Source organism: Phyllopteryx taeniolatus, chromosome 5, assembly GCF_024500385.1.
Source record: "Phyllopteryx taeniolatus isolate TA_2022b chromosome 5, UOR_Ptae_1.2, whole genome shotgun sequence".
NCBI lineage: Eukaryota > Metazoa > Chordata > Actinopteri > Syngnathiformes > Syngnathidae > Phyllopteryx > Phyllopteryx taeniolatus.
In genome coordinates, this window is record NC_084506.1 from 26,784,427 (window position 1) to 26,809,671 (window position 25,245).

At 41.8% G+C, this 25,245-nt stretch overlaps 3 protein-coding genes across 4 annotated transcripts in view; 1 reads left to right on the forward strand and 2 right to left on the reverse strand.

The window, feature by feature from the left end:
• The window catches only part of si:dkey-103i16.6 (uncharacterized protein LOC557125 homolog), a 12,496-nt gene extending 8,123 nt beyond the window's left edge, over window positions 1-4,373 (reverse strand). The window contains exon 1 of one of the 2 annotated variants that reach the window (XM_061774296.1): window positions 4,150-4,373. The gene's annotated coding sequence lies outside the window, so the exon portion shown is untranslated. The remainder of the gene's footprint in view (window positions 1-4,149) is intronic. The other variant, XM_061774295.1, reaches the window with a different exon arrangement.
• A 366-nt stretch (window positions 4,374-4,739) lies between these two features.
• Window positions 4,740-14,882, forward strand: tmem263 (transmembrane protein 263). Its single transcript, XM_061774298.1, has 3 exons — window positions 4,740-4,899; window positions 10,501-10,569; window positions 12,155-14,882. The coding sequence occupies exons 2-3, from the start codon at window positions 10,503-10,505 to the stop codon at window positions 12,451-12,453; spliced, it is 366 nt and encodes a 121-aa protein (XP_061630282.1). The 5' UTR covers window positions 4,740-4,899; window positions 10,501-10,502; the 3' UTR covers window positions 12,454-14,882.
• Window positions 14,883-15,227: 345 nt separating this feature from the next.
• LOC133478338 (zona pellucida sperm-binding protein 4-like) lies at window positions 15,228-18,120 on the reverse strand. The gene is made up of 8 exons (XM_061774297.1): window positions 17,194-18,120; window positions 16,894-17,078; window positions 16,713-16,810; window positions 16,472-16,632; window positions 16,206-16,398; window positions 15,924-16,071; window positions 15,634-15,712; window positions 15,228-15,510 (listed from the first exon to the last, which is right to left on the reverse strand). Exons 1-8 carry the CDS (start codon window positions 18,074-18,076, stop codon window positions 15,419-15,421), a joined length of 1,839 nt encoding a protein of 612 aa, XP_061630281.1. The 5' UTR covers window positions 18,077-18,120; the 3' UTR covers window positions 15,228-15,418.
• Window positions 18,121-25,245: the final 7,125 nt, after the last annotated feature.

The following is a 25,245-nucleotide window of genomic DNA, read 5'->3' on the forward strand; positions in this document are numbered from 1 at the left end:
GCATTTAATTTTCCTGCCTCGTCACTATACGTCGCTGGCATAAACAGACGAACAAATACATAATAATAAGAAGAAGAATTTTGTCCACTAACATGAGTTTGTGAGATATAGTTCAACACATCGTGACCGCGAGTCTAAGACGCGTCGTCCGTGTCAATAAATGAACGCCGCACCTCAAATAAGACAAGACAAATCAGCAGGCGGTACCACTAGAGGTGGCTGGAATCATTATGTTTAAGACATCGGTTACAACCATGCAGTTATGGCAGACATTCAAGAAAGTGTGTCTGTTTGCAACAGTCCAGAGCAAAAGCTGCTACAGAGGCCATAATGCAATACATTCTTTATCATAAGAACAAAACAAAACAAAAAAATCATCTAACAGCTAGCTAGGCGTTTTAGTGAATAATGGAGGATGGGGTTCCCCCCCCCCCCAAAATCTGTGAAGTGAATTCACGAGTAGGCAGGGAAGCACTGTACCTCCATTTTAAAAAATTTAAATGGCAGTTATACCAACTGTTTGTTGGTTATATTTTTGGCGTTAGATGGAAGTGCAACAATTCGTAGTTTGGCATTCACAAATCTATTCAACGAACTTATCCTCTGTTATTTGCAAAAAAAAAGCACCTATTTGCTGTTTTTGTGCTCAGACCAAAGCCATGTTTGTGCCATCTTGTGGCCCAGCACCTATATTGAAGTGAGGAGAGGAGCTTCATTTATTCAGGCCATAGCCTTGTCTAATAGAAAAAAAAATATTTGCTGTCATCTTGTGGGATTCTATAGACAATTCCAAACCTTTTAGGGTGTTTACAGGATATTGAGAAAAGTATCACTATTCGCTATTATATAGTGAGATTTCACTGTACTTCCATTTTGTTCCAAATAATACCACCTCGTGAACAAGACCCCAAGATACTTGAATTCCTCCACTTGGGGCAGGATCTCATCCCCGACCTGGAGATGGCATGCCACCCTTTTCCGACTGAGGACCATGGTCTCAGATTTGGAGGTGCTGATTCTCATCCCAGCCGCTTCACACTCTGCTGCGAACTGCTCCAATGAGAGTTGGAGGTCACGGCTTGATGAAGCCAACAGAACCACATCATCTGCAAAAAGCAGAGATGCAATACTGAGGCCACCAAACCGGTCGAATCTGAGATTCGACTTCCCGACGGACCCTCCTCTCCAGCAGCCCTGAATAGACCTTACCAGGGAGGCTGAGCAGTGTGATCCCCCTGTAGTTGGAACACACCCTCCGGTCCCCCTTCTTAAAAAGGGGGACCACCACCCCAGTCTGCCAATCCAGAGGCACTGTCCCCGATGTCCACGCGATGTTGCAGAGGCGTGTCAACCAGGACAGCCCCACAACATCCAGAGCCTTTAGGAACTCCGGGCGAATCTCATCCACCCCCGGGGCCCTGCCACCGAGGAGCTTTTTAACTACCTCGATCGGTTTACCGGTCGATCTTCGTTCCTACCCTCACCTATGGTCATAAGCTGTGGGTCGTGACCGAAAGAACAAGATCCCGGATACAAGCGGCCGAAATGAGTTTCCTCCGCAGGGTGTCCGGGCTCTCCCTTAGAGATAGGGTGAGAAGCTCGGTCATCCAGGAGGATCTCAGAGTAGAACCGCTGCTCCTTCGCATTGAGAGGAGCCAGATGAGGTGGCTGGGGCATCTGATTCGGATGCCTCCCGGACGCCTCCCTGGTGAGGTGTTCCGGGCATGTCCCACCGGGAGGAGACCCCGGGGACGACCCAGGACACGCTGGAGAGACTACATCCTTCGGCTGGCCTGGGAACGCCTCGGGATCCCCCCGGAAGAGCTGGATGAAGTGGCTGGGGAGAGGGAAGTCTGGGCGTCCCTGCTGAAGCTACTGCCCCCGCGACCCGACCCGGATAAGCGGTAGAGAATGGATGGATGGATGGATAATACCACCTCCGTTTTGCCAGTTACACATGGTAGAAGCTCAAGATGACTGAGGGAACAAAATAATTTACTACAAAGCAGCTTGAACTAGCCTACTCGTGCTTACTGTTAAGACGCTCAGTCATTTGGAATGCTAAGTATTTTTCTTTTATTTATTTGTAGCTGCAGCATCTGTTCATTTGAAAATAAATTGTAGGCCCAAAACCATCACTCCTATTTCGAAAGTGACAGAAAAGGAAATTAAACTGGATGACAAAAATGTGAAATTTAAGTTTTACTAATTCAATGCCACAAAAGGAACATTCCCATTCATGTCACCAGAGGAGAGCTCATCCTCCTCCTCCTGGTGGTGCTTGGTCTTTGCGTTTAACCCCTGCACTCATTTTGGTCTCCCCCAAAACGAGGGATGGCAACAGGGCAGCTTGGTCGCCACGGAAACCTCTTCATCACTTGGTCGGAGAGGCAACAGCTCAATGTTGTGTCTCCCCACCTGCTCGCTAATGACATATCAGTGTGTGTAGTGCCTTTGTGTGGCCTTCCATTTACACAAAGCCGCACGTGCTAATTTGTTTTACCATATTGGTCGGTGTCACACAAGGGAAAGAGAGCGACTAATGACTGTTGTTCCTCGTTACACCTCTGAGGACGTTCCTCCTCTCTCCACTTCCACCTCCAAACTACTGATGCCTCTAATAGCTAGAAGCAGGACAAGCAGTACTTCAAACCAACTAAAAATGAAACTTAACTCAATGGCAACCGACTATTTTCTCTGTTAGCTTTTATTTTCAATAATAAATCAAGATAAGTTTTTATTTTCAATATTAAATCAACATTGTTTGGTTAATAAAACAATAGAAGTTCACTCCTCTAGATCTTTAGATGCTGTGTTTTTTCACGCCACAAAATGCTGATATATTTAATTGAGAATGGCCATAAAATTTAACTTTTGATGCCATATGTTGATCCATTACGTAGCTTAAAGTGACAGATTCAGCACAGGAAATAAGCACCATTTAACACCGGGTTGTCTGAAGTCCAGCCTGGGGGTCATTTGTGGCCCGGTGTATGTTTTTCCTTGGTGTGCTGCTGTGCAGCTGTGTGCTGTTAAATGCGGAAAGATGGCACACTATTTTTTATTTAAAATGGAATAAACTGAATGCTAGAAAGTTTACTCAGTTTGCCGTGTGATTTTTTATTTTAAATGGTAAATAAATTTGAATGTTGAACTATCACAGTAATTTTATAAAGAAAAAACAAGTTCAATATACAAACTTTGAGGATGTATTTTTTTTTTATTCAAAATATCTAAATATTTCCAAGGCTAGCAAAAACAGAGCATTTTCTTCTTGGTGTATTTACATGCACTTTTATCTCAATTTGTAAAGTCCGTTAAAAACTGTTTCATTCCATTCAATCCAATCTGTAAAATACGTAATATGGTAGTTATACAGGGGTCCTGGGTTTCCGTTTTGTAGTTTATGCAAAGTGGTTTGTGAAGCAGCATAAGATTACGTGGTCACGCGGCACAGAAAACACGCTCAATTATCGCCATACTTACTGTTTTCTATTAATTGATTTTTATTGATGGCCTAGAAATGTTCTTGATACAAATATGTACTGTAATAATTATGAAGTTACTATAAATTGGTTTGGTTAGCGACGGACCACGGCGCGTTTCTTACGTACACATTCGGATTACGTAACGTCGCCGCCGTAAAATCGGAACCCCGTCGTAAACCGAGGACCCCTCTCTGTATTTTCTATCCATTCATCCATTTTCTTCCGCTTATCCGAGGTATCTGCATTTTTCTGACCAATCAAGGCTTTAAAAGGGTTTAGACTGCCACCTGCTGTAATCGGTAGCTAATTGCACAAGGACACACCAGTCTTGCCTCGTTGTTTACTCTTTTAACACATTTCCCAATGCACAGATAGTCACCTTAACAGCATATTAAACTACCTAGCAACTGTCTTGTCATCATCCAATGTTGACTTATGGGGGTGACGTTTACCTCCAATACATGTCCAGTTACGTTGAACACCATTTACAAAGCAAGACCAGTCATTAAAAAGCCCCTGATGGCCATTTCAATCGCATATCAACGAGAAATACTCTTCGTACATGCCAATGCGTGCTATACCTGTAGTGTTAGCTTGTTACTGCTCTGGTGACACAAACATAAATAAAAAAAACAAAAAAACAAAACGAGGTTATAGCTACCTTTTGTCTCCACAGAGAAAAACTTTTGAGAGTCCAACAGACGGGGGTGTTGTGAGTCTGGATGAATTAACTTTAAAAATATATATATATATTTATTATTTTAAAAAGTCCTAAATGTCCGAAGTCAGTGGCAAAAGCATATAGCTGTCATGTGGGCAGCAGCTTCCGGACACTCACGAAGCCATTACAAACACTGGCGGGAAGAAACTCTGAGCTCGTATCACGTGGTACAGCGTTTCCGCTCTCCTTTCTACTATCATTGTCTTTTTTGTTGTTATATTATGTATTTTGTTTGTAGTGCAATGTCAATGTATTTAGGACAAAACATGATAAAAAAATAAAATAATAATAAATCAAATTAAACAAAAAATAAATAAAAAAGTGGTTCTGCGTTGGCTTGATTAAAACCCAAAACAATGTGAACAAACGTCATATCCGTTTATGTACAGCTAACAATTTATATGTACTGTATATAAAATATTTAGGGAGGCCAAAATAATAGGGAGGGAAAAAAAATGTTCCCAATCGTCAAGGTTTTTTTTTTTTTTTTTTTTAAATAGAACTTTCGAAGATACGCGTAGCGTAAACGAAAGAGACACACACAAGGGGGAGGAGCCTTGTCTCATCCCCCTTGAACAAACAACCTACTGGGACGAGCCAGTTTCTCCGTCGACAACCACATAAATTCACGCCTAAATTATTATTTTAACACAATATTTGGAATCGATTCTTTGGGTGTAAAAAAGCAAGGTAAGTTGCCATGTTGTCTCAACTTAGCTGGAGTTCATCGCAAGATGTCAGCCATGACAACCGCCACTGCTCCTCAAACCTTAAGATTTTGTGTAAAAAAAAAATTATAATAAAATGACGCTCTGAAACTGGCAAATATGTAATTGTTAGTGGTGCATAACACGAACATTACAAAAAAAGAGCACAAAATGCGTTTTTCCTCGTGTTGATGTGGCGCTGTTTTTATCACCAGGAGCGAAGTGACGTGTCTGGTTGCGTGACCTAGAATATTCCACCGAAGGCCAAATAAAACCATGTTTTTCCCTATAGAATATTGTATAAATTATATTGAAATATTACGTTTAAATTATTCATGAACACGAACGCAGTCGTTGCGGGTGATTGGTGCTGGCGTAAAGTTGACCAAAGTTAGCGCTCGTGAGCTTTAGCCGCTTTGCTAGCGTGCAATGCTACAGCTTAATCGTCTTTAAATCCTCGCTCCTTACTGGCCACGCAGCTGCCGCACATATGTCAACAAGTAACGGCGTGTCCTGCTTTATTCCCCGGCGATACTTTAAATAGCTTGCCGCGCGTCCACGCCTCGTTGGCTCATGTTGTGTTTGCACTGAAGAGGTCTGCCTTGTTTGTGGATCAGCAGCACACCCCAAGAAGCAAACTCCAAATTTTTTCTTTCACATTTTGAAAGCCGTTTGAGCATTATTGCACAATAGAGGTGCAACGATTAATCGACAGCTATTTGATTGTCAATATAATCGACATTTTGAGGAGTAAAATCCTCTTTTTTCAGCCACTAAAAAGTAAATATTCTCTGAATTCTGTAATCTGCCATGAAAGCAGGCTGATTGTCTTTGTTTAATAAAAAATAAAACATTTGCAAACATCTGCTTTTACTTTGGAAAACAATGATCAACAAATTACCCGGAAATAAAAACAATAGCCAGTTTAATCGATTACTAAAATAATCATTATTTGCAACTGTGTTTACTTGTGAGTAGTGGGCGAACAATCAAACGCTTGATGAATTCTGCTTCACAATGATAGTGTAAGACCCCCACCCCCCACATTGAATGAAATAAACGCAAGGTTGCTAGGAATGATTGGCCATGTGTTTGCGGCCAATTAGAGTGAAACTGTTTTCCATATTTAAATTGGGGAAAGCTAGTTTACATGTCACATTTTAATGAGAAATCCAGCCGTCTCAACTGCCACTGGGTGTAAAACGACCAACTAGAACAGCTTGAAAAAGGACATTCTGGGCAGTTTTAACCCAAATTATCTTGCAAACCCGATAAAAGTACATTAAAGATTATTAAAAAAACAAAAAATTTCCGGGGGAGCGGAAAAAAATAAAAAAAGACGCAAACTCTGGACAACATATAGTCGGGACAGTGAGAAAGTTAGAGTAAGCATGTCATTAACAGTATTTGTTAAAGTAATTTAATTGCAGAAACTTAATTACAGTAATTTAGGACCCATTATTTATGTTATCTTGGTGATGTAATGTTGGTTTGACCTAAACGTATGTCAGTGGACAATCCTTGAATGCCCCGTAGAGGTTATAGATGTTTTAACTTTTGTCTAAAATGCTAGAGAATACTTTAAGATACCCAGTATACAGTACACAAGTATATAGAATAAATGAACAAGTCATGTAAATAGACACATTGCTCCATCTTGTGATTGGATCGGTGATCAGTTATCGTTTTTTTAAACTTGCTGATCGGTGATCGGCCCCAAAAATCCTGATCGTGTAAAGGCAAATATATACAGCGGGTACGGAAAGTATTCAGACCCCCTTAAATTTTTCACTCTGTTATATTGCAGCCAATTGCTAAAATAATTTAAGTTAATTTTTTTCCCTCATTAATGTACACACAGCACCCCATTTTGACAGAAAAAAAACTGAATTGTTGAAATTGTTGTTTTTGCAGATTTATTTAAAAAGAAAAACTGAAATATCACACAGCCACAAGTATTGAGACCCTTTGCTGTGATACTCATATATTTAACTCTGGTGCTGTCCATTTCTTCTGATAGTCCTTGAGATGGTTCGACACCTTCGTTGGAGTCCAGCTGTGTTTCATTATACTGATTGGACTTGATTAGGAAAGCCACACCTCTGTCTATATAAAACCTTAGAGCTTACAGTGCGTGTCAGAGCAAGTGAGAATCAGGAGGTCAAAGGAACTGCCTGAAGAGCTCAGAGACAGAATTGTGGAAAGGCACAGATTCTGACCAAGGTTACAAAAAAAATTCTGCTGCACTTAAGATTCCTAAGAGCACAGTGGCCTCCATAATCCTTAAATGGAAGACGTCTGGGACGACCAGAACCCTTCCTAGAGCTGGCCATTCGGCCAAACTGAGCAATCGGGGAGAAGAGCCTTGGTGAGAGAGGTACTGATTAACCCAAAGATCACGGTGGCTGAGCACCAAAAATGCCGTTGGGACATGGGAAAAAGTTCTAGAAAGTCAACCATCACTGCAGCCCTCCACCAGTCGGGGCTTTATGGCAGAGTGGCCCAATAGAAGCCTCTCCTCAGTGCAAGACACATGAAAGCCTGCATGGAATTTGCTTTAAAAAAGCACCTGAAGGACTCCAAGATGGTGAGAAATAAGAGTCTCTGGTCTGATGGAACCAAGATAGAACTTTTTGGCCTTAATTCTAAGCGGTATGTGTGGAGAAAACCAGGCACTGCTCATCACCTGTCCAATACAGTCCCAACGTTGAAGCATGGTGGTGGCAGCATCATTCTGTTCACCTGTCCAATAAGGTACCAAGAGTGAAGCATCATGCTGTGGGGGTGTTTTTTAGCTGAAGGGACAGGAATACTGGTTGCAATCGAAGAAAAGATAAATGCGGCCAAGTACAGGGATATCCTGGACGAAAACCTTCTCCAGAGTGCTCAGAACCTCAGACTGGGCCAAAGGTTCACCTTCAAAAAAGACAATCACCCTAAGCACACAGCTAAAATACCAAACAACAACTCAGTTACTGTTTTTGAATGGCCCAGTCAGAGCCCTGACTTAAACCCATTTGAGCATCTCTGGAAAGACCTGAAAATGGCTGCCCACCAACGTTCACCATCCAACCTGACAGAACTGGAGAGGATCTGCAAGGAGGAATGGCAGATGATCCCGAAATCCAGGTGTGAAAAACTGCATTATTCCCAAAAAGACTCATGGCTGTATTAGCTCAAAAGGGTGCTTCTACTAAATAATGAGCAAAGGGTCTGAATTCTTATGGCCGTGTGATATTTCTGTTTTTCCTTTTTAATAAATCTGTAAACATTTCAACAATTCTGTTTTTTTCTGTCAATATAGGGTGCTGTGTGTATATTGTGTAAAAAATGAACTTAAATGATTTTGGCAAATGCCTGCAATATAAAAAAGAGTGGAAATAATTTAAGGGGGTCTGAATACTTTCCGTACCCACTGTATGTATGTACAACCCCAATTCCAATGAAGTTGGGACGTTGGGTTAAACATAAATAAAAACAGAATACAATGATTTGCAAATCATGTTCAACCTATATTTAATTGACTACACTACAAAGACAAAATATTTAATGTTCAAACTGATAAACTTGATTGTTTTTAGCAAATAATTATTAACTTAGAATTTTATGGCCGCAACACGTTCCAAAAAAGCTGGGACAGGTGGCAAAAGAGACTGAGAAAGTTGAGGAATGCTCATCAAACACCTGTTTGGAACATCCCACAGGTGAACAAGCTAATTGGGACCAGGTGGGTGCCACAATTGGGTATAAAAGGAGCTTCCCTGAATTGCTCAGTCATTCACAAGGAAAGATGGGGCGAGGTTCACCTCTTTGTGAACAAGTGCGTGAGAAAATAGTTGAAAGACAATGTTCCTCAACGTACAATTGCAAAGAATTTGGGGATTTCATCATCTACGGTCCATAATATCATCAAAAGGTTCAGAGAATCTGGGAAAATCACTGCATGTAAGCGGCAAGGCTGAAAACCAACATTGAATGCCCGTGACCTTCGATCCCTCAGGCGGCACTGCATCAAAAAACGACATCAATGTGTAAAGTATATCACCACATTGGCTCAGGAACACTTCAGAAACCCAATGTCAGTAAATGCAGTTCGGCGCTACATCCGTAAGTGCAACTTGAAACTCTAGTATGCAAAGCAAAAGCCATTTATCAACAACACCCAGAAACGCCGCCGGCTTCTCTGGGCCTGAGCTCATCAAAGATTGACTGATGCAAACTGGAAAAGTGTTCTGTGGTCAGAGTCCACATTTGAAATTGCAAAAGAGGAAAAAGAGGCCAAAGAGGAAAAGAACCATCCGGACTGTTATGGACGCAAAGTTCAAATGCCAGCATCTGTGATGGTATGGGGCTGTGTTAGTGCCAATGGCATGGGTAACTTACACATCTGTGAAGGCACCATTAATGCTGAAAGGTACATACTGGTTTTGGAGAAACATACGCTGCCATCCAAGCAACGTCTTTTTCATGGACACCCCTGCTTATTTCAGCAAGACAATGCCAAACCACATTCTGTACGTGTTACAACAGCGTGGCTTTGTAGTAAAAGAGTGCAGGTACTCGACTGGCCTGCCCGCAGTCCAGACCTGTCTTCCATTGAAAATGTGTGGCACATTATGAAGCGTAAAATACGACAACGGAGACCCCGGACTGTTGAACAGCTGAAGCTGTACATCAAGCAATAATGGGAAAGAATTCCACCTACAAAGCTTCAACAATTAGTGTCCACAGTTCCCAAATGTTTATTGAAAGTTGTTAAAAGAAAAGGTGATGTAATACAGTGGTAAACATGACCCTGTCCCAGCTTTTTTGGAACGTGTTGCAGCCATAAAATTCTAAGTTAATGATTCTTTGCTAAAAACAATACATTTTTATCAGTTTGAACATTAAATATCTTGTAGTGTATTCAATTAAATATAGGTTGAACATGGTTTGCAAATCATTGTATTCTGTTTTTATTTAAGTTTAACACAACGTCCCAACATCATTGGGGTTGTATGTGTATGTATATATATATATATATATCCATTTTCAACACCGCTTATCCTGGTTAGGGCCGTGGGAGCTTATCCCAGCTGACTTTGCGCAAAAGGCCTGAACTGGTCGCCAGTCAGTCGCAGGGAACGTATAGACACGAACAACCATTTGCACTCCCATTCATACCGTCACTGAGTGGGAACCGAACCCACGCTGCCAAAGTCAGGTGAGTGTACCAGTACACCATCAGTGACCCCTGTGTGTGTGTGTGTGTGTGTGTGTGTGTGTGTGTGTGTGTGTGTGTTTTTTAAGCCACCGAGTGCATTATTCAATTTTTCAACCCTTTTTTCAAAACATGACAAATCAACGTCAGCAGAAAGAATGAAAAACAACTAGTTAAAAATCTGCAATATATAAACATGCTTTCTGGGTAGTAATGTTTAAATATGCTCTCCAGATTTGTCCACAGATGCACACATGTACTCCAAAACTGCGTTTGTGGTCTATTCTTTCTACTGTTTGCTCTTTGATTATACTGAACAGTATTTGTTCATCTATTATTATTGTTACTGTATTTTTGTAATTGTCTCCATTATTTGCCCCACAGAGATGAGTCAGGCAGAGCAGGTGCTTGAGGGCACACCTGCTGACTTTACTGACGAGCCAATAGATTCAGGTCAGTGAAAGAAGACTTTGTACACCTTAGGTGTCAAACTCAAGGCCCGAGGGCCAGATGCGGCCACACATCATTCTATGTGGCCCGCGAAAGCAAATCATGCTCGTCAACTTCAGTGATTTTTGCTTAAATCTGTACCCAAATTCCAAATTGTCATAATAATAAACAATAATGTTGAGATATTGCATTTTTCTGTTACCAAACCCTTCTTCTACAGTAACTTAAACAATACTTGAAGAAACTATTTTCCTTGTCTTCTGATTTCAAAACTAGTTATCCCTCAATTTGTTGTGTAATGGTAATAATATGTTTTGGTGATGATTAAACATTTATATGGTTTAACTGTTCTAACGGCCCTCTGAGGGAAATCATAACTACAATGCGGCCCGAGACAAAAACAAAGTTTGATACCCCTGATGTACACATATTTCCAAAGTGGGGTACATATTAACCAATTTTTAAAAAAATGGGACAGACCACAGAGGACACGGACAAAATTGTATAATTGTGTAAAAGTCTCCTCTTATTGTGTGTGTAGTGCACGCAAGATGACAATACGGCACACGAAACATTAACAATGTCTCCACCGACAATTGCGAGTCTCCTCCCCCAAACCAAATGTCTTGTGTCATATGGCATCCAGACTGCCAGAAAATCCAAAATTGTAGAAAATGAAATAATCTTGGCTACTGTTAGCTTATCTGGTAACTATATTTCAGAGAGAAACTGTTCTCATCGGCTGTGTTAATAATCCTTCACTTATTCCCTAACCCCTTCTTATATAGTGGACTATGTAGTTGATTCATCAGTCAAATGAAAAATTGTTTTTGAACATTACTCGGTTATGCTGCTAATTACGTTATTGCTTAGCATAGCTACGTATCAGACGAACGCCAGCTGGTGGACTTTTCGTAATAAACAAATGAATGAATTATAACAACATTTTATGTTTTAAGATGAGCGTCCATTCATCGAGCCATCAAGTTTTTATACCGCTTAAACTCACTAACTAGCGTGGCAGGGAGTTTATACCAGCTGACTGGGCAAGAGGCAGGGTGCAGCCTGGAGAGGTCACCAGCCAATCACAGGGGACATTTAGACAAGCATTCACACTCAAATTCACAAGTAAGGACAAGTTAGTCTTTTACCTAATAAGCATGTTTTTGGAATGTGGGAGGAAGCCAGAGTACCCGGAGAAAACCGACCCATGTACAGGCTGGGGCCCGGAATCGAGCCCCCAATCTCAGAACAGGGAGGCAGATGAGGTAGCATGATTATTGCAAACGAAGCATGTGTCCATCTGTGTTGTGTTGCCCTGCACATAGAAGCTGAAATCTGATTTGGGGGAAAAACACGAACATTCACATACACTGCTGGAAGCAGTGCAGCCAAGAGAAATGATGTGAATTAAAGAGACTATCATCTGTTGGGATTAAATTAATACAATATTCGTGGAACAAATATTCGATTTTGAGTTGTAAATATAGGTCAGAGCTGCTGATAGTGTTTTGGCCAGCAGATAAGGCCTTGCTGGCCCTGACTGTTCACCACTGAATTTCATTGTCATGTCACATTTATCCACCAGACACCCTCAAAGAGCATCCACCAACTCAGACGGGCATGTTGGGCAGGTTGGCGGGGGGCTTGTACGGCGCCACCAAGGGGGCTTTAGGAGCTACTGTGGGCGGGGTGACCTGGATAGGAGGAAAGGGCCTCGACCTCACCAAGACGGCCGTCACCTCCGTGGCCGCCGTGCCCGCGGCCGGAGTGAGCCTCGTCAAGGGAGGGGTGTGCGCTGTCGCCGGAGGCGTTACAGCTGTCGGTTCCGCCGTGGTGAGCAAAGTTCCTATTGGAGGAGGCAAAAAGAAGGACAAATCTGACTGATGGCAAGAGGAGAGCAAAGGCACACCGCCGGGGTGTCGGTCACACTGAGCGTTTGCTTCTTGCAATATTAGATCAAGCCTGGTTGCAGCAGCAGATGACGAGCAACACGGGACTCAAACAATCAATGTGAATGTGTTGTTCTTTGCTTCTGTCTTCACTTTCGCCAATATAATGGTGTGTTTGTAAGCTCCAAGTAAGAGACTGTACTTATTTGTTGTGCAAGGAGCACTTTTCTTTTCACATGTGGGTGTAGTGGTCCAAATAAAATGTCCATGTCTCATTTTGATCACAAGCCTCAGGGCTGTTTTCACTGCGGACTGCAGAAGGCAAACCCTAAATGCACTAGAATATCACCAGCGAGACAATCAGTCATGAATGGTTATAAATAATTGAGCGTCGTGTTTTTTGTTCATTGTTTTTCCTTACATTAGTCACTATAATGTGTGTTTATTCCCACAGCCCCAAGTTGCACAAATATACACGAATGAAAAATGCACTACATAATTTACGTCCATCCATACATTTTCTGTATACCGCAATTTCTCGTGTATAATGCGCAACCCTCCTCCAAATTGTCTAAAGTCAATAGTGCACATTATACATAGGTATAGGGGGAAATAGAAAAAACTTCAACATTTTATAAATGTATGCTGCCATCTAATGGTTATGAAAAAGCTGTACACTTTCATTCCAAAATGCCACCGTCACCTAGTGGTCCTATAAAAAAAAAAGTGTAGCCTACACTTTCATTCCAATATGACGGGGGGGATGTATGACTGCATATATGTACAGTTGTGCTCATAAGTTTACATACCCTGGCAGAAGTTGTAAATATTTTTTATGACTGACTGAACAACAACCATCATTAATTTTGTATGGTTATGTTTTGTTTAGTGATAATGCTTTTCTAAAATGCTTGACTGTTTAATTTGAATCCCATTAAAATAAAATTAAATGTGTTTCGCCTTCATGTTTTCTTTAAATAATTGTAACCATCTTACAAATTCTCCACGGGTAATCAAACATATGAGCACAACTGTGTGTTTTCTAATTTACTCAATGAAAGTAGGGCTGTTAATTTCAAAATAAGAGCAAGTAAATTAAAAAAAAGGATTACGTGGTCAAATAAAGTGCTAAACTTCAGAAAAATACTTTGAAAAAAACTAACAAAATACAGATACTTAATGTTTTGATCCAATGGGTAGAAGCAAAATCATGCATTTTAAAAATGGATTATACATAGAAGGGATTTCCAGAATTTTGAGGTTAACTTTGGGGGTGCGTATTATACATGGGTGCGCATTATATACGAGAAATTACAGTAAATGAAATTTTACCTCAACTTTTGAATGAACGTGTCCAACTGTTCAATTTTTTTTTAGTTATTTTTGCACAACTTGCTGTTCTCAAGGACCTGAATGAGGAAAAATGCATGACAGGTATTTGTGTTGGGAAAAAAAACATTTACAAGGACATCCACTTCTATACTTTTCTGTGACTCTTCCTGTTTCTCTGTAACTCCCTGGTGATGACACTGTGACACTCGAAGCTCAGTAGCCTCTTCCCTCTGAGAACATCCTATTTGAAGCCTTGCAATGGCGATGTACTTGTTAGGTGACATCTTGGACTTCTGTCATCTTGATTTCAAAATGAGAACAGCAAGATGAAGAAGACTGTTTGATTTGTTTTCATATTCTAATTGAACCAGGGCATGTGTTGGACCAATGATGGATCAAAGCTGAGTGTCACAGTGTCATCAGCGGGTTGCAACAAAGATACAGAAAAACAGCAAGAGTCACAGAAAGGCATAGAAGTGGACTGCCTTGGAAATCTATTGATCCATTCATGGAGTAAACACCTCCTTGTTAGAGCTCAGCAAGTTGTGCCAAAAGAACTGAAAAAATTGAACAGTTAGACGTGCATTGAAAAGTTAAGAGAAGGTCAAATTAGGTTCACCTGTAAAAGTCAAAAGGTGTTCATGCATTTTAGGTTTATCCAGAAATTTCACCCGATAGCCAAATATCCCTAACTTTTTGTGAGTGGTTTAAGTTCATTAATGCCCAGTATGCACAAATATATCTGATGTGATGCCTTTAAGCTAAATGCCACATTGGCTTAATGGCTGAATCGCCTCTTGAGTAAGAAACAGCCACTTTTACGAAAACAAATGCAGTGTAGCTAAAGTGGCGGCAGCATAATAGGCACTATACAATGAGATTTCTCATCAAATTTAATTCATAATTGACCCCTGAACCAAATCTCAAACCAATTCTGAAGTCAAACTTATCAGCTCCTCCATTTTTTGCTTTTGGGGTCATTGTTCATGTACATCGTGTTGTAAACATTTTTGGGCATTTCGCTTTTCAAATGTTAATTGTCATGTTGGCAACACTCTTCTAACTACCTTTGAATAAAGACATGGAAAAATACTATTACAATGAATTGTGAAGCATTGTGTGTGCATGATGCAGAGGAAACATTTGCTTTTATTAAGCTATTAATCTTTAATTATATCTTTGTTACATAAAGTCTGCATAGCCTCACTTTTACAGTGACAATTGTTTAGGGTAGAAAAGGCAGTTTTATTCATGTTAACAAAAAATGCTGAATGTTTTACTGCATTTGACCATTGTTTATAGCCAAATATCGTTTGTTTTAATGGGATCTGAATTTTCAGATGATATACACTAAATCAGCTCAATTACAATTGTTCATTCTGCTATATAATTTACAGTGAGCAATTATTAAAAAAAAGGATTGTAGGACACAAAATATTAGTATTCACAGCACATAAAAGCACTTTTTAATATTTGCTTACAAGCGTTTGAGGAATCCATTTCATTCTCATTGCAGTGCATATTTGACGCATGCATCTTCTCGTAGACTTTAGAGATATTGCACTTAAGTCAGGACACTCGGGAAAAATATGTTGTGTCAATGAAATGTCAAACTGCAACTGCGGTGTTTACACTGTGGGGCTAACCACCAGCACAGGTCCAGATGAGACCACAATCCTTGGCTCAGCCATCTTCTGGACTGCATCTTTCAATTGTCTCTCTTTACAAACACAAAACATATAGTTAGATTAAGGTGCTTCGTTGACATGAGTTCAACCAAAAAAAAAAAAAATATATATATATATATATATATATATATATATATATAAACATTATATCTTACTTCTCCGACTGAAGCAATTCGGCTCACAAGAGAAGCCAGTTCCAGTGTTGCAGACTGATGTACTGCAGTGAATGTACACCTAAACAAGGAGAGCAGTGCATATTTACTGTACGTGTGCTGTTTCATAGGAACTACACATTGCTTGACTGGCCACCGCCACACAGTAAAAAACCTCAGCATCTTAGTCAACAATCTGAAGGGATTGAATAAGAGCCCTTCTCTTATTTCAACTTTAGGACTGTGGAGTTTGGAAGTTGTGTTGGCTGGACTCCGGCGACAAGACAGTTTACCTGTTCCCTTTGCGGTTCCAGTGAGCTGGGGTCAACAAAGGTAAACATTTGGAAAATGAAACGCCTGTAATGACTTGGGAAGTCCAGACCAGAGCTAGTACCAACTGGAACCAGGGAGGACCTGTAGCGATCATCCCTGTTAGGACACCTGGAGAAGCAACAGGGCAGTTCAAGGCAATTACCAAGGTCTCTGTGTTCACTAAGAGCACTGGCAAAATCTTTCAACAAGATGACATGACAATCAACTGAATTTTGCAAGGGGAAAATTACATTATTTTTTACCCATCGATCAGAAGGTCCCACTGAGGCAAAGTATGAGGATTTGGACTAGTAGTGGTCCAACAGTGCCCGATGTTGAGGACAAGGTTGGGGTCAGTCCTGTCCATGAGTTGAACTTCCACGTACACAGGATCCCTCAAGACTCTGGTCACAGGATAGTCCGCAGCCGTATAGTAAGAGTTGTAGGCCACTTCCTCTGTGAGTACAGAGCCACAAGAATTACATTCTGTCTCCAAACACCGCAGGTTGCTAGGAGTGCATCCACGTACCTTCATTACAACCCTTCGAAAGGCATTGTCCATTACCCAACCTCAGCTGCACACTGATGGGACCCAGAGCAGACACTGATAGAGGAGGGTCATTTATTTGTAGAACCTCTGCAACCAGAGTCTCAACTGAAGTGCTTGTGTATCTACACTGGAAGAGTAAACTGAAAAGAGAACAATTGCATCAGGTTGATCATTACAGAGCATTCAGTTTGACAGTGTTGCGCAGAGCATCATCCCTTACTCATAGCTGCTGTCCCTGGTTATGGCACTCAGAGGTCCCATTGCCACTTCATACGAGGAGGTCATCCTATTCTCATAGATTATCATCCCAGGCTCCTCCTGCAAGAGATGTTTGAGTTGAAGATCCCAATGCAGACTTTGGAGTACAGTTAGTTTTGTGGGCCTGAAAATTAAGGTCTAACCGCAACAACGGTGCCACAGGCTGTCACAGGAAAGTGGTAGATGGCAAACGCAGAATTTGAGTCAACACACATGCAGCCTGGACCATCGCCCAACAATGAAATGGTCTCAAGGTCGATGTTGGGTAAAGTGGCATCTCTGGCCAATACCACAATGAACTGAGCATCTTTGGTGCATTGGACAGTTACTAGAAGAACACAAAGACAATGTGAGATGACAAACTTTTCTTGTCCTCACTTTTCAAAAGACGAAGAAGTTAGTGCGATTGCTCAAGGAGAATGTTAGGTCTTTCGAAAACTCACCCATCTTCCCAAAGTAGCACATGCCGCCATTATAGCAGCAGTTAAGAGCTTCACAACCCGCCGCAGAGATATCCGGACTGCCACATGGGACACGAGTATTTGTATGCACATCACAGGTATTCATAGGAGGCGGGGGGTGGTGGGTGTCAGGGTTCTTCGTTTGTTTGCGAGAATTGTCATTCACCAACAAGCTCTTTGGTGGAAAATTATTTTGGAAACCCCAATCTTTGGAAGGATTTTTAACAGGATTCTGCCCTTCAGAATTTGGATTCTGCCCATGAGGAACATGCCAAACGGGAACATTATTTACAGGATTCTGTTCTGTTGGATTTTTATCAGGATTCTGCCCTCCGGATTTTTTAGGATTCTGCCAAACAGGAGGATTATTTACAGGATTCTGTGCTGTTGGATTTTTAACAGGAGTCTTCCCTCCGGGATTTTGAGGATTCTGCCCTTGAAGAACCTGCCAAACGGGAGGATCATTTAGAGGATTCTGCACTGGAGGACTTTTAACAGGAGTCTGCCCTCCAGGAGTTTGATGATTCTGCCCTTGAGAAACATGCCAAACAGGAGGAGTATTTACAGGATTCTGTCCTGTTGGATTTTTAACAGGACTCTGACCTCCGGGAGTTTGAGGATTCTGCCCTTGAAGAACCTGCCAAACGGGAGGATTATATACAGGATTCTGCCCTGAAGGATTTTTAACAGGAGTCTGCCCTCCAGGATTTACAGGATTCTGCCCTGATGGATTCTGATGTGGAACGCTGTTCTGTGGAAGTTGTTTTTTTGGAGACTGCCACTGCTGAGCTTCGACTTCAGTCCTTGTGAAGCATACCAGCAGCATGAATGCCACTAAGAAAGTAACACCGCAGCGGTTTGCCATGGTTTCACACTGGTTAGACCTGGACAGTCCCCAAGTGGCCCGCAAATGCTGCTGCATTTATATGTGACGAGTACCAATGACTACACAACCACACCTCCTAAAATCGAGGCTGTTTTTGTCAATGGGCACACAAAAGATTAAGGGATTTATTATGCAATCTTTCTTTTTTTTTTTTTTTTTTTTTTTTTTATAGCTGTGTGGTTTCATAAGCATTTTGGAAGCTTCTCAAGGTCAGGTGCACGCCGATGAGTGGCATTGTGACATTACGATACGGACAATATTTATGTCACAAAAACCTTTTCAAAGGTCTTTGTGAACCATGATGGTTGCCTAAAGTTTATTTTATGGGTGCATAGCGTCGGAGATATCAATCTTAAGCCTAAACCAGAATCAAGGCAAGCATTTATCATACAGCTTGGAACAGTAAATCCTCAATATCTTTAAAACCATTAGTAGTATCCATCCATCCGTTTTCTGTACCGCTTATCCTCACTAGGGTCGCGGGCGTACTGGAGCCTATTCCAGCTATCTTCGGGCGAGAGGCGAGGTACACCCTGAACTGGTCGCCAGCCAATCGCAGTCAATAGTAGTAATTTAAGCCAATTAAGATTCACTTGTTTGCCCATTTTATACATTTTACCTCCCGACATGATTCATTCATTTTCCGTACCGCTTATCCTCACTAGCGATTGATAGATGATAAGCAGGCAAATGTTTTCATTATTATTTTTATTATAGTCACACTCTGATGTATACTTTGTGTTGCACACCTCACATAGAACCACATCACACACGTGCAGGCATACAAGGAGAGCATCAGAGTTAAAGAGGGGCGCAAAGACTGCTGCACCACTTGAGCTGTGGTGGTGGGAGTATACCTTGCTCAAGTGCACCTTGACAGTAGCCAACAAGCAGCCTAGCATCCAACAACGAGTGCCATTTTTATATTTTCGTCTGCAGTGGGACTGAAACCCATGCCCTCCAACTCCAAAGCGCAAGTCCCTATTTACTTAGCTAATGCTGACTGTGAGCAGGTTTATCGAATTTCAGCCTTTTAATTCTTAGTCTCTCTGACCTAAATAATGAATCAGTTAATAATTAAACTATTTGACTGTTTGGTTTTACCTGTGAAAAATGTATTTTCAACAAGGCTCTGTTTATGTCAAGTGCAAAATGTACATGCTCATATTGAGTGTAAAATATGATTTATAACAAAGAATTTGTTGTAAATATTAAATATAATATAAAAGTATTTAAAATGAACCTTTCAAGATTTGCTATGAACTTATCGGGCAGTTTGCAAGCCAAAGGCCTTGCCGGGGTATCAGCGTTCTCTCCAGGAGTGACCATGGACACTGACCAGCTGGTCACCATGACTTGTTGGCTCCAAGATGACCCAACCCTACTGGACAAAAACAAGCCACATAATAGGGTCAGTGACTTTGCAGGCATAAATTTGAGATATGCAATCTGTGTGTCAAGAGTATGTTTGTACAACACCAATTCCAATGAAGTTGGGACGTTGTGTTAAACTTAAATAAAAACAGAATACAATGATTTGCAAATCATGTTCAACCTATATTTAATTGAATACACTACAAAGACAAGATACTTAATTTTCAAACTGATAAACTTTATTGTTTATAAATAAATAATCATTAACTTAGAATTTTATGGCTGCAACACGTTCCAAAAAAGCTGGGACAGGGTCATGTTTACCACTGTGTTACATCACCTTTTCTTTTAACAACATTCAATAAATGTTTGGGAACTGAGGACACTAACTGTAGGTGGAATTCTTTCACATTCTTGCTTGATGTACAGCTTCAGCTTTTAACAGTCCGGGGTCTCCGTTGTCGTATTTTATGGCTTATAATGCGCCACACATTTTCAATGGGACACAGGTCTGGATTGCAGGCAGGCCAGTCTAGTACCCGCACTCTTTTACTACTAAGCCACGCTGTTTTAACGTGCAGAAAGTGGTTTGGCATTGTCTAGCTGGAATAAGCAGGGGCATCCATGAAAAAGACGTTGCTTGGATGGCAGCATATCCAAAACCTATATGCACCTTTATGCATTAATAGTGCCTTCACAGATGTGTAAGTTACCCATGCTTGGCGCTAACACAGCCCCATACCATCACAGATGCTGGCTTTTGAACTTTCCGTCCATAACAGTCCAGATGGTTCTTTTCCTCTTTGGCCCGGAGGACACAACGTCCACAATTTCCAAAAACAATTTGAAATGTGGACTCGTCGGACCACAGAACACTTTTCCACTTTGCATCAGTCCATCTTAGATGAGCTCGGGCCCAGAGAAGCCGGCGGCGTTTCTGGGTGTTGTTGATAAATGGCTTTTGCTTTGCATAGCAGAGTTTCAAGTTGTACTTACGGATGTAGTGCTGAACTGTATTTACTGACATTGGTTTTCTGAAGTGCTCCTGAGCCCATGTGGTGATATCCTTTACACATTGATGGCGGTTTTTGATGCAGTGCCGCCTGAAGGATTGAAGGTCACATGCATTCAATGTTGGGTTTCAGCCTTGCCGCTTACATGCAGTGATTTCTTCAGATTCTCTGAACCTTTTGATAATATTATGGACCGTAGATGATGAAATCCCTAAATTCCTTGTGTAGCCCTCACTGGCAGTACTCACAAAACCGTTGAACCCTCAGTTCACTGGGGAAAAGAAAACCGAAACCGATTGGCGTAGGAACGCGCCCTCAAAACGCTTCAGTAGGCACAGCGACTGGATCCCGTAGCGTCGAAGCGGCAGCCCGGTGGCGTTGAGCAGGCAGAACCCGTGGCGTTGAGCAGGCAGGACCTGTGGCGTTGAAAGAGTAAATCCGTTCGCGTGGAAAACCAGGTCAAGAACCCCCCAAAAAAACTCTTCTTCCCCCGCCGCATCTCCCGCTCTTTTTTCCCCATGACCCACCTCCTTCCCCGAATCCCATTGGACGCACCACCCATTCAATCAATCATTAAAAAAAATAACCTGAAATGTTCACAGACCCCTCGGAACGCAGGACACCCCAGTACCCATCCACACAAAGAACCAAACAAACTTTTAACTAGTTTTCACAACAGCAATTCAAACAAATACAGCTCAACACATTTTAGTCAGTACACTACACTTGCAATTGTACATTGAGGAACATTGTCCTTAAACTGTGCGACTATTTTCTCACGCACTTGTTCACACCCCATCTTTACTTGTGAATGACTGAGCAATTCAGGGAAGCTCCTTTTATACCCAATCATGGCACCCGCCTGTTCACCTGTGGGATGTTCCAAAGAGGTGTTTGATGAGCATTCCTCAACTTTCTCAGTCTTTTTTGTCACCTGTCCCAGCTTTTTTGGAACATGTTACAGCCGTAAAATTCTAAGTTAATTATTATTTGCTAAAAACAATAAAGTTTATCAGTTTGAACATTAAATATATTGTCTTTGTAGTGTATTCATTTAAATATAGGTTGAACATGACTTGCAAATCATTGCATTCGGTTTTTATTTATGTTTAACACAACGTCCCATCCACATTGGAATTGGGGTAGTAGTAAATTTATAATTTTCGGACCAATTAAGTGAAATTGGATTGGATTTCCCAAAGCACCCCAGATAATCTCTTATTTCCATCACACTAATTGTGCTCAGTACCGTGGTTGATAATCGCTGCTATAATAAATATTATACAATATACAGCCCTATGGGTGGCACAAGCTAGTGCAAACTGCGGACCGGTTCCAAGCCCGGATAAATGCAGAGGGTTGCATCAGGAAGGGCATCAGTCTTAAAACTTTGCCAAACAAATATGTGCGTTCATCCAAAGAATTCCGTACCGGATCGGTCGTGCCTTGGGTTAACAACCTCCTACTGGCGCCGTGAACATACAGGGCACCGGTGCAAATTGTGGGTGGAAAACAAATGACAGGTGGAAAGCAGGTTCTTAGGGAGAAAGAGAAGAGGAAAGCACAGAGCCTAAAATGTTATGTGTGGACTTTGAATGTTGGGACTACGACAGGAAAAGCTCAGGAGTTGGTTGACATGAAGTTTAGGGGCAGGGTTCAAATTATTTTACCATAGTGTAGATGGGCAGAGAAATGGAGTAGGGGTATTTTAAAGGAAGAGTTATCTAAGAATGTCTTGGAGGTGAAAAAGAGTATCAGATCGAGTCATGAGGCTGAAACTTGAAATTGAGGGCATTATGTATAATGTGATTAGCAGGTAAGCTCCACAGGTAGGATGTGACCTAGAGGTGAAAGAGAAATTCTGGAAGGAGCTAGACAAACTAGTTCTGAGCATCCCAGAAAGAGAGATAGTCGTGATTGGTTCAGATTGTAATGGACATGCTGGTGAAGGAAACAGGGGTGATGAAGAAGTGACGGGTAAATTCGGCATCCAGGAAAGAAACTTAACAAATGGTGTTAGACTTTGTAAAAAGGATGGAAATGGCTATAGTGAACATTTGCTTCAAGAAGAGGCAGGAACATAGGGTGACCTACAACAGCAGAGGTAGAATCACGCAGGTGGATTACATTTTATGCAGACGATGTAATCTGAAGGAGGTTACTGACTGTAAGGTAGTGGTAGGGGAGAGTGTATCTTGACAGCATAGGATAGTAGTGTGTTAAATGACTCTGGTAGTGGGGACAAAGATTAAGAAGACAAAGGTAGAGCAGAGAAGCATATGGTGGAAACTGAGAAAGGAAGAGTGTTGTGCAGCTTTTCGAGAAGAGGTGAGACAGGCTCTCGGTGGACAGGAGGAGCTTCCAGAAGACTGGACCACTACAGCCAAGGTGATCAGAGAGACAGGCAGGAGAGTACTTGGTGTATCCTCTGGTAGGAAAGGAGAGACGGAGACTGTGTTGTGTAAAATCAAAGTACAAATCATACAAGGAATGAGAATCAGAATCATCTTTATTTGCCAAGTATGTCAAAAACACATAAGGCATTTGTCCCCAGTAGTTGGAGCCACTCTAGGAATTTGGGTCTGAATGACTACAGGCCTGTCACCTTGACATCTGTGGTCATGAAGTCCTTTGAACGCCTCGTGCTGGACCACCTCAAGAGCGTCACAGGTCCCCTGTTGGACCCCCTGCAGTTTACCTACCGAGCAAAGAGCTCCGCGGATGATGCAATCAACATGGGATTGCACTTCATCCTAGAACACCTTGACGGTGAGGGGACCTACGCGAGGATCCTGTTCTTGGACTTCAGCTCAGAAGTTCAACACCATCATCCCTGAACTCCTCTCCTTCAAGATTCTCCAGCTCAGCATCTCGCCTGCCATCTGCCAGTGGATTTACAGCTTCCTGACGGGACGGACACAGCAGGTGAGGCTGGGAGACACCACCTCGTCTACATGCACCACCAGCACCGGGGCGCCCAAGGTTGTGTCCCCTCTCCGGTGCTCTTCTCTCTCTACACGAATGACTCCACCTCAACGCACCCGGCTGTCAAACTCCTGAAGTTTGCAGATGACACCACAGTCATTGGTCTCATCAAAGACGGTGATGAGTCTGCGTATCGACAGGAAGTGGTGCGGCTGGAGCTGTGGTGCGACCGACACAACCTGGAGCTGAACACGCTCAAGACTGACGAGATGATTGTGGATTTCAGGAGGCATCCTTCGCCACAGTTGCCCCTCACGCTGTCCAACATCGAGACCTTCAAGTTCCTGGGAATTACAGTCTCTCAGTACCTGAAGTGGAAAGTCAACATCAACTCCATCCTCAAAAAGGCCCAGCAGAGGATGTACTTCCTGCGGCTTCTGAGGAAGCACGATCTACCACAGGAGCTTTTTGAGGCAGTTCTATGCAGCGGTCATCGAATCAGTCATGTGTTCTTCCATCAGAGTCTGGTTTGGTGCTGCTACAAAAAAAGGACAAACTCCGACTGCAACGGACAATCAAAACTGCTGAAAAGATTCTCGGTATCCCCCTACCCACCCTTGAGGACTTGCATGCTGCCAGAAGAGCATGCAAAATCCTCTTGGACCCCCCACAACCTGGTCACCAGCTCTTCCAGCTCCTTCCCTCAAGTAGGCGCTACCGAACAATGCAAACTAAAACTAGCAGACATTCCAACAGCTTCTTCCCTCTTTCCATTAACTTCTTAAACAGTTAACTTACAATAGCATTGCAACATCCTGCCAATTTTTTTGTCTTGAGTTCGTCACATTTATGTCTGGCCAATTATACATTACTCGTGCACTCACTGTAGTAGTCTTGCCACACTGCACTATTTGCATATCTGTTGTTGACCAATACTGGTCACTGTTGTGCCTGAGTAGCATCTGCACCATTTGCACAATTGACATTGTCCCAGATTACCGCACTACTTGTCACTTTAAACTGCATACATTTCTTGACGTCTCGGTGCCCTTTGCACAATGGTCACTGCACTGGACTATTGTTGTATTAGTCATTCAAACTGTTCTCATTGTTAGAGAACGCTGCAACTTTTTACACAATTGTCAAGAAAAGTAAAAAATTAAGAATTGTACCGGAATTACCAGATTACGAGCAACCTATTATTGCTCAGTGTCTCACTGTCTTTATGTCTCAAAAGTATTCTCTGTCAATTGACTGTCTGTTGTCATACTAGAGCGGCTCCAACTACCGAGACAAATTCCTTGTGTGTTTTTGACATACAGTGAGTACGGATAGTTTTCAGGCGCCTTAAATTTTTTATTCTTTGTTATATTGCAGTCATTTGTTAAAATCATTTAAGTTCATTTTTTTCCTCATTAATGTACACACAGCACCCCATATTGACAGGAAAATAACGTAATTGTTGAAATATTTGTTGATTTATTAAAAAAGAAAAACTGAAATATCACACAGCCATAAATATTCAGACCCTTTGCTGTGACACTCATATATTTAACTCGGGTGCTGTCCATTTCTTCTGATCATCCTTAAAATGGTTCTACACGTTCGTTGGAGTCCAGCTGTGTTTGATTATACTGATTGGACTTGATTAGGAAAGCCACACACCTCTCTCTATAAGACCTTACAGCTCAAAGTGCATGTCAGAGCAAATGAGAATCATGAGGTCAAAGGAACTGCCTGAAGAGCTCAGAAACAGAACTGTGGCAAGGCACAGATCTGGACAAGGTTACAAAAAAAAATTCTGCTGCCAATTTAGATTCCTAAAAACACAGTGGC

What these genes read in the sequence shown, in the direction of transcription:
- tmem263 (XM_061774298.1), top strand. Translation starts at nt 10,503, where the DNA reads ATGAGTCAGGCAGAGCAGGTGCTTGAGGGCACACCTGCTGACTTTACT. An exon ending in TGACGAGCCAATAGATTCAG is followed by an intron (nt 10,570 to 12,154) that starts GTCAGTGAAAGA and finishes TTTATCCACCAG; the next exon opens with ACACCCTCAAAGAGCATCCA.
- LOC133478338 (XM_061774297.1), bottom strand. Translation starts at nt 18,076, where the DNA reads ATGGCAAACCGCTGCGGTGTTACTTTCTTAGTGGCATTCATGCTGCTG. An exon ending in GTGCTACTTTGGGAAGATGG is followed by an intron (nt 17,079 to 17,193) that starts GTGAGTTTTCGA and finishes GTGTTCTTCTAG; the next exon opens with TAACTGTCCAATGCACCAAA. An exon ending in CCTGTGGCACCGTTGTTGCG is followed by an intron (nt 16,811 to 16,893) that starts GTTAGACCTTAA and finishes CATCTCTTGCAG; the next exon opens with GAGGAGCCTGGGATGATAAT.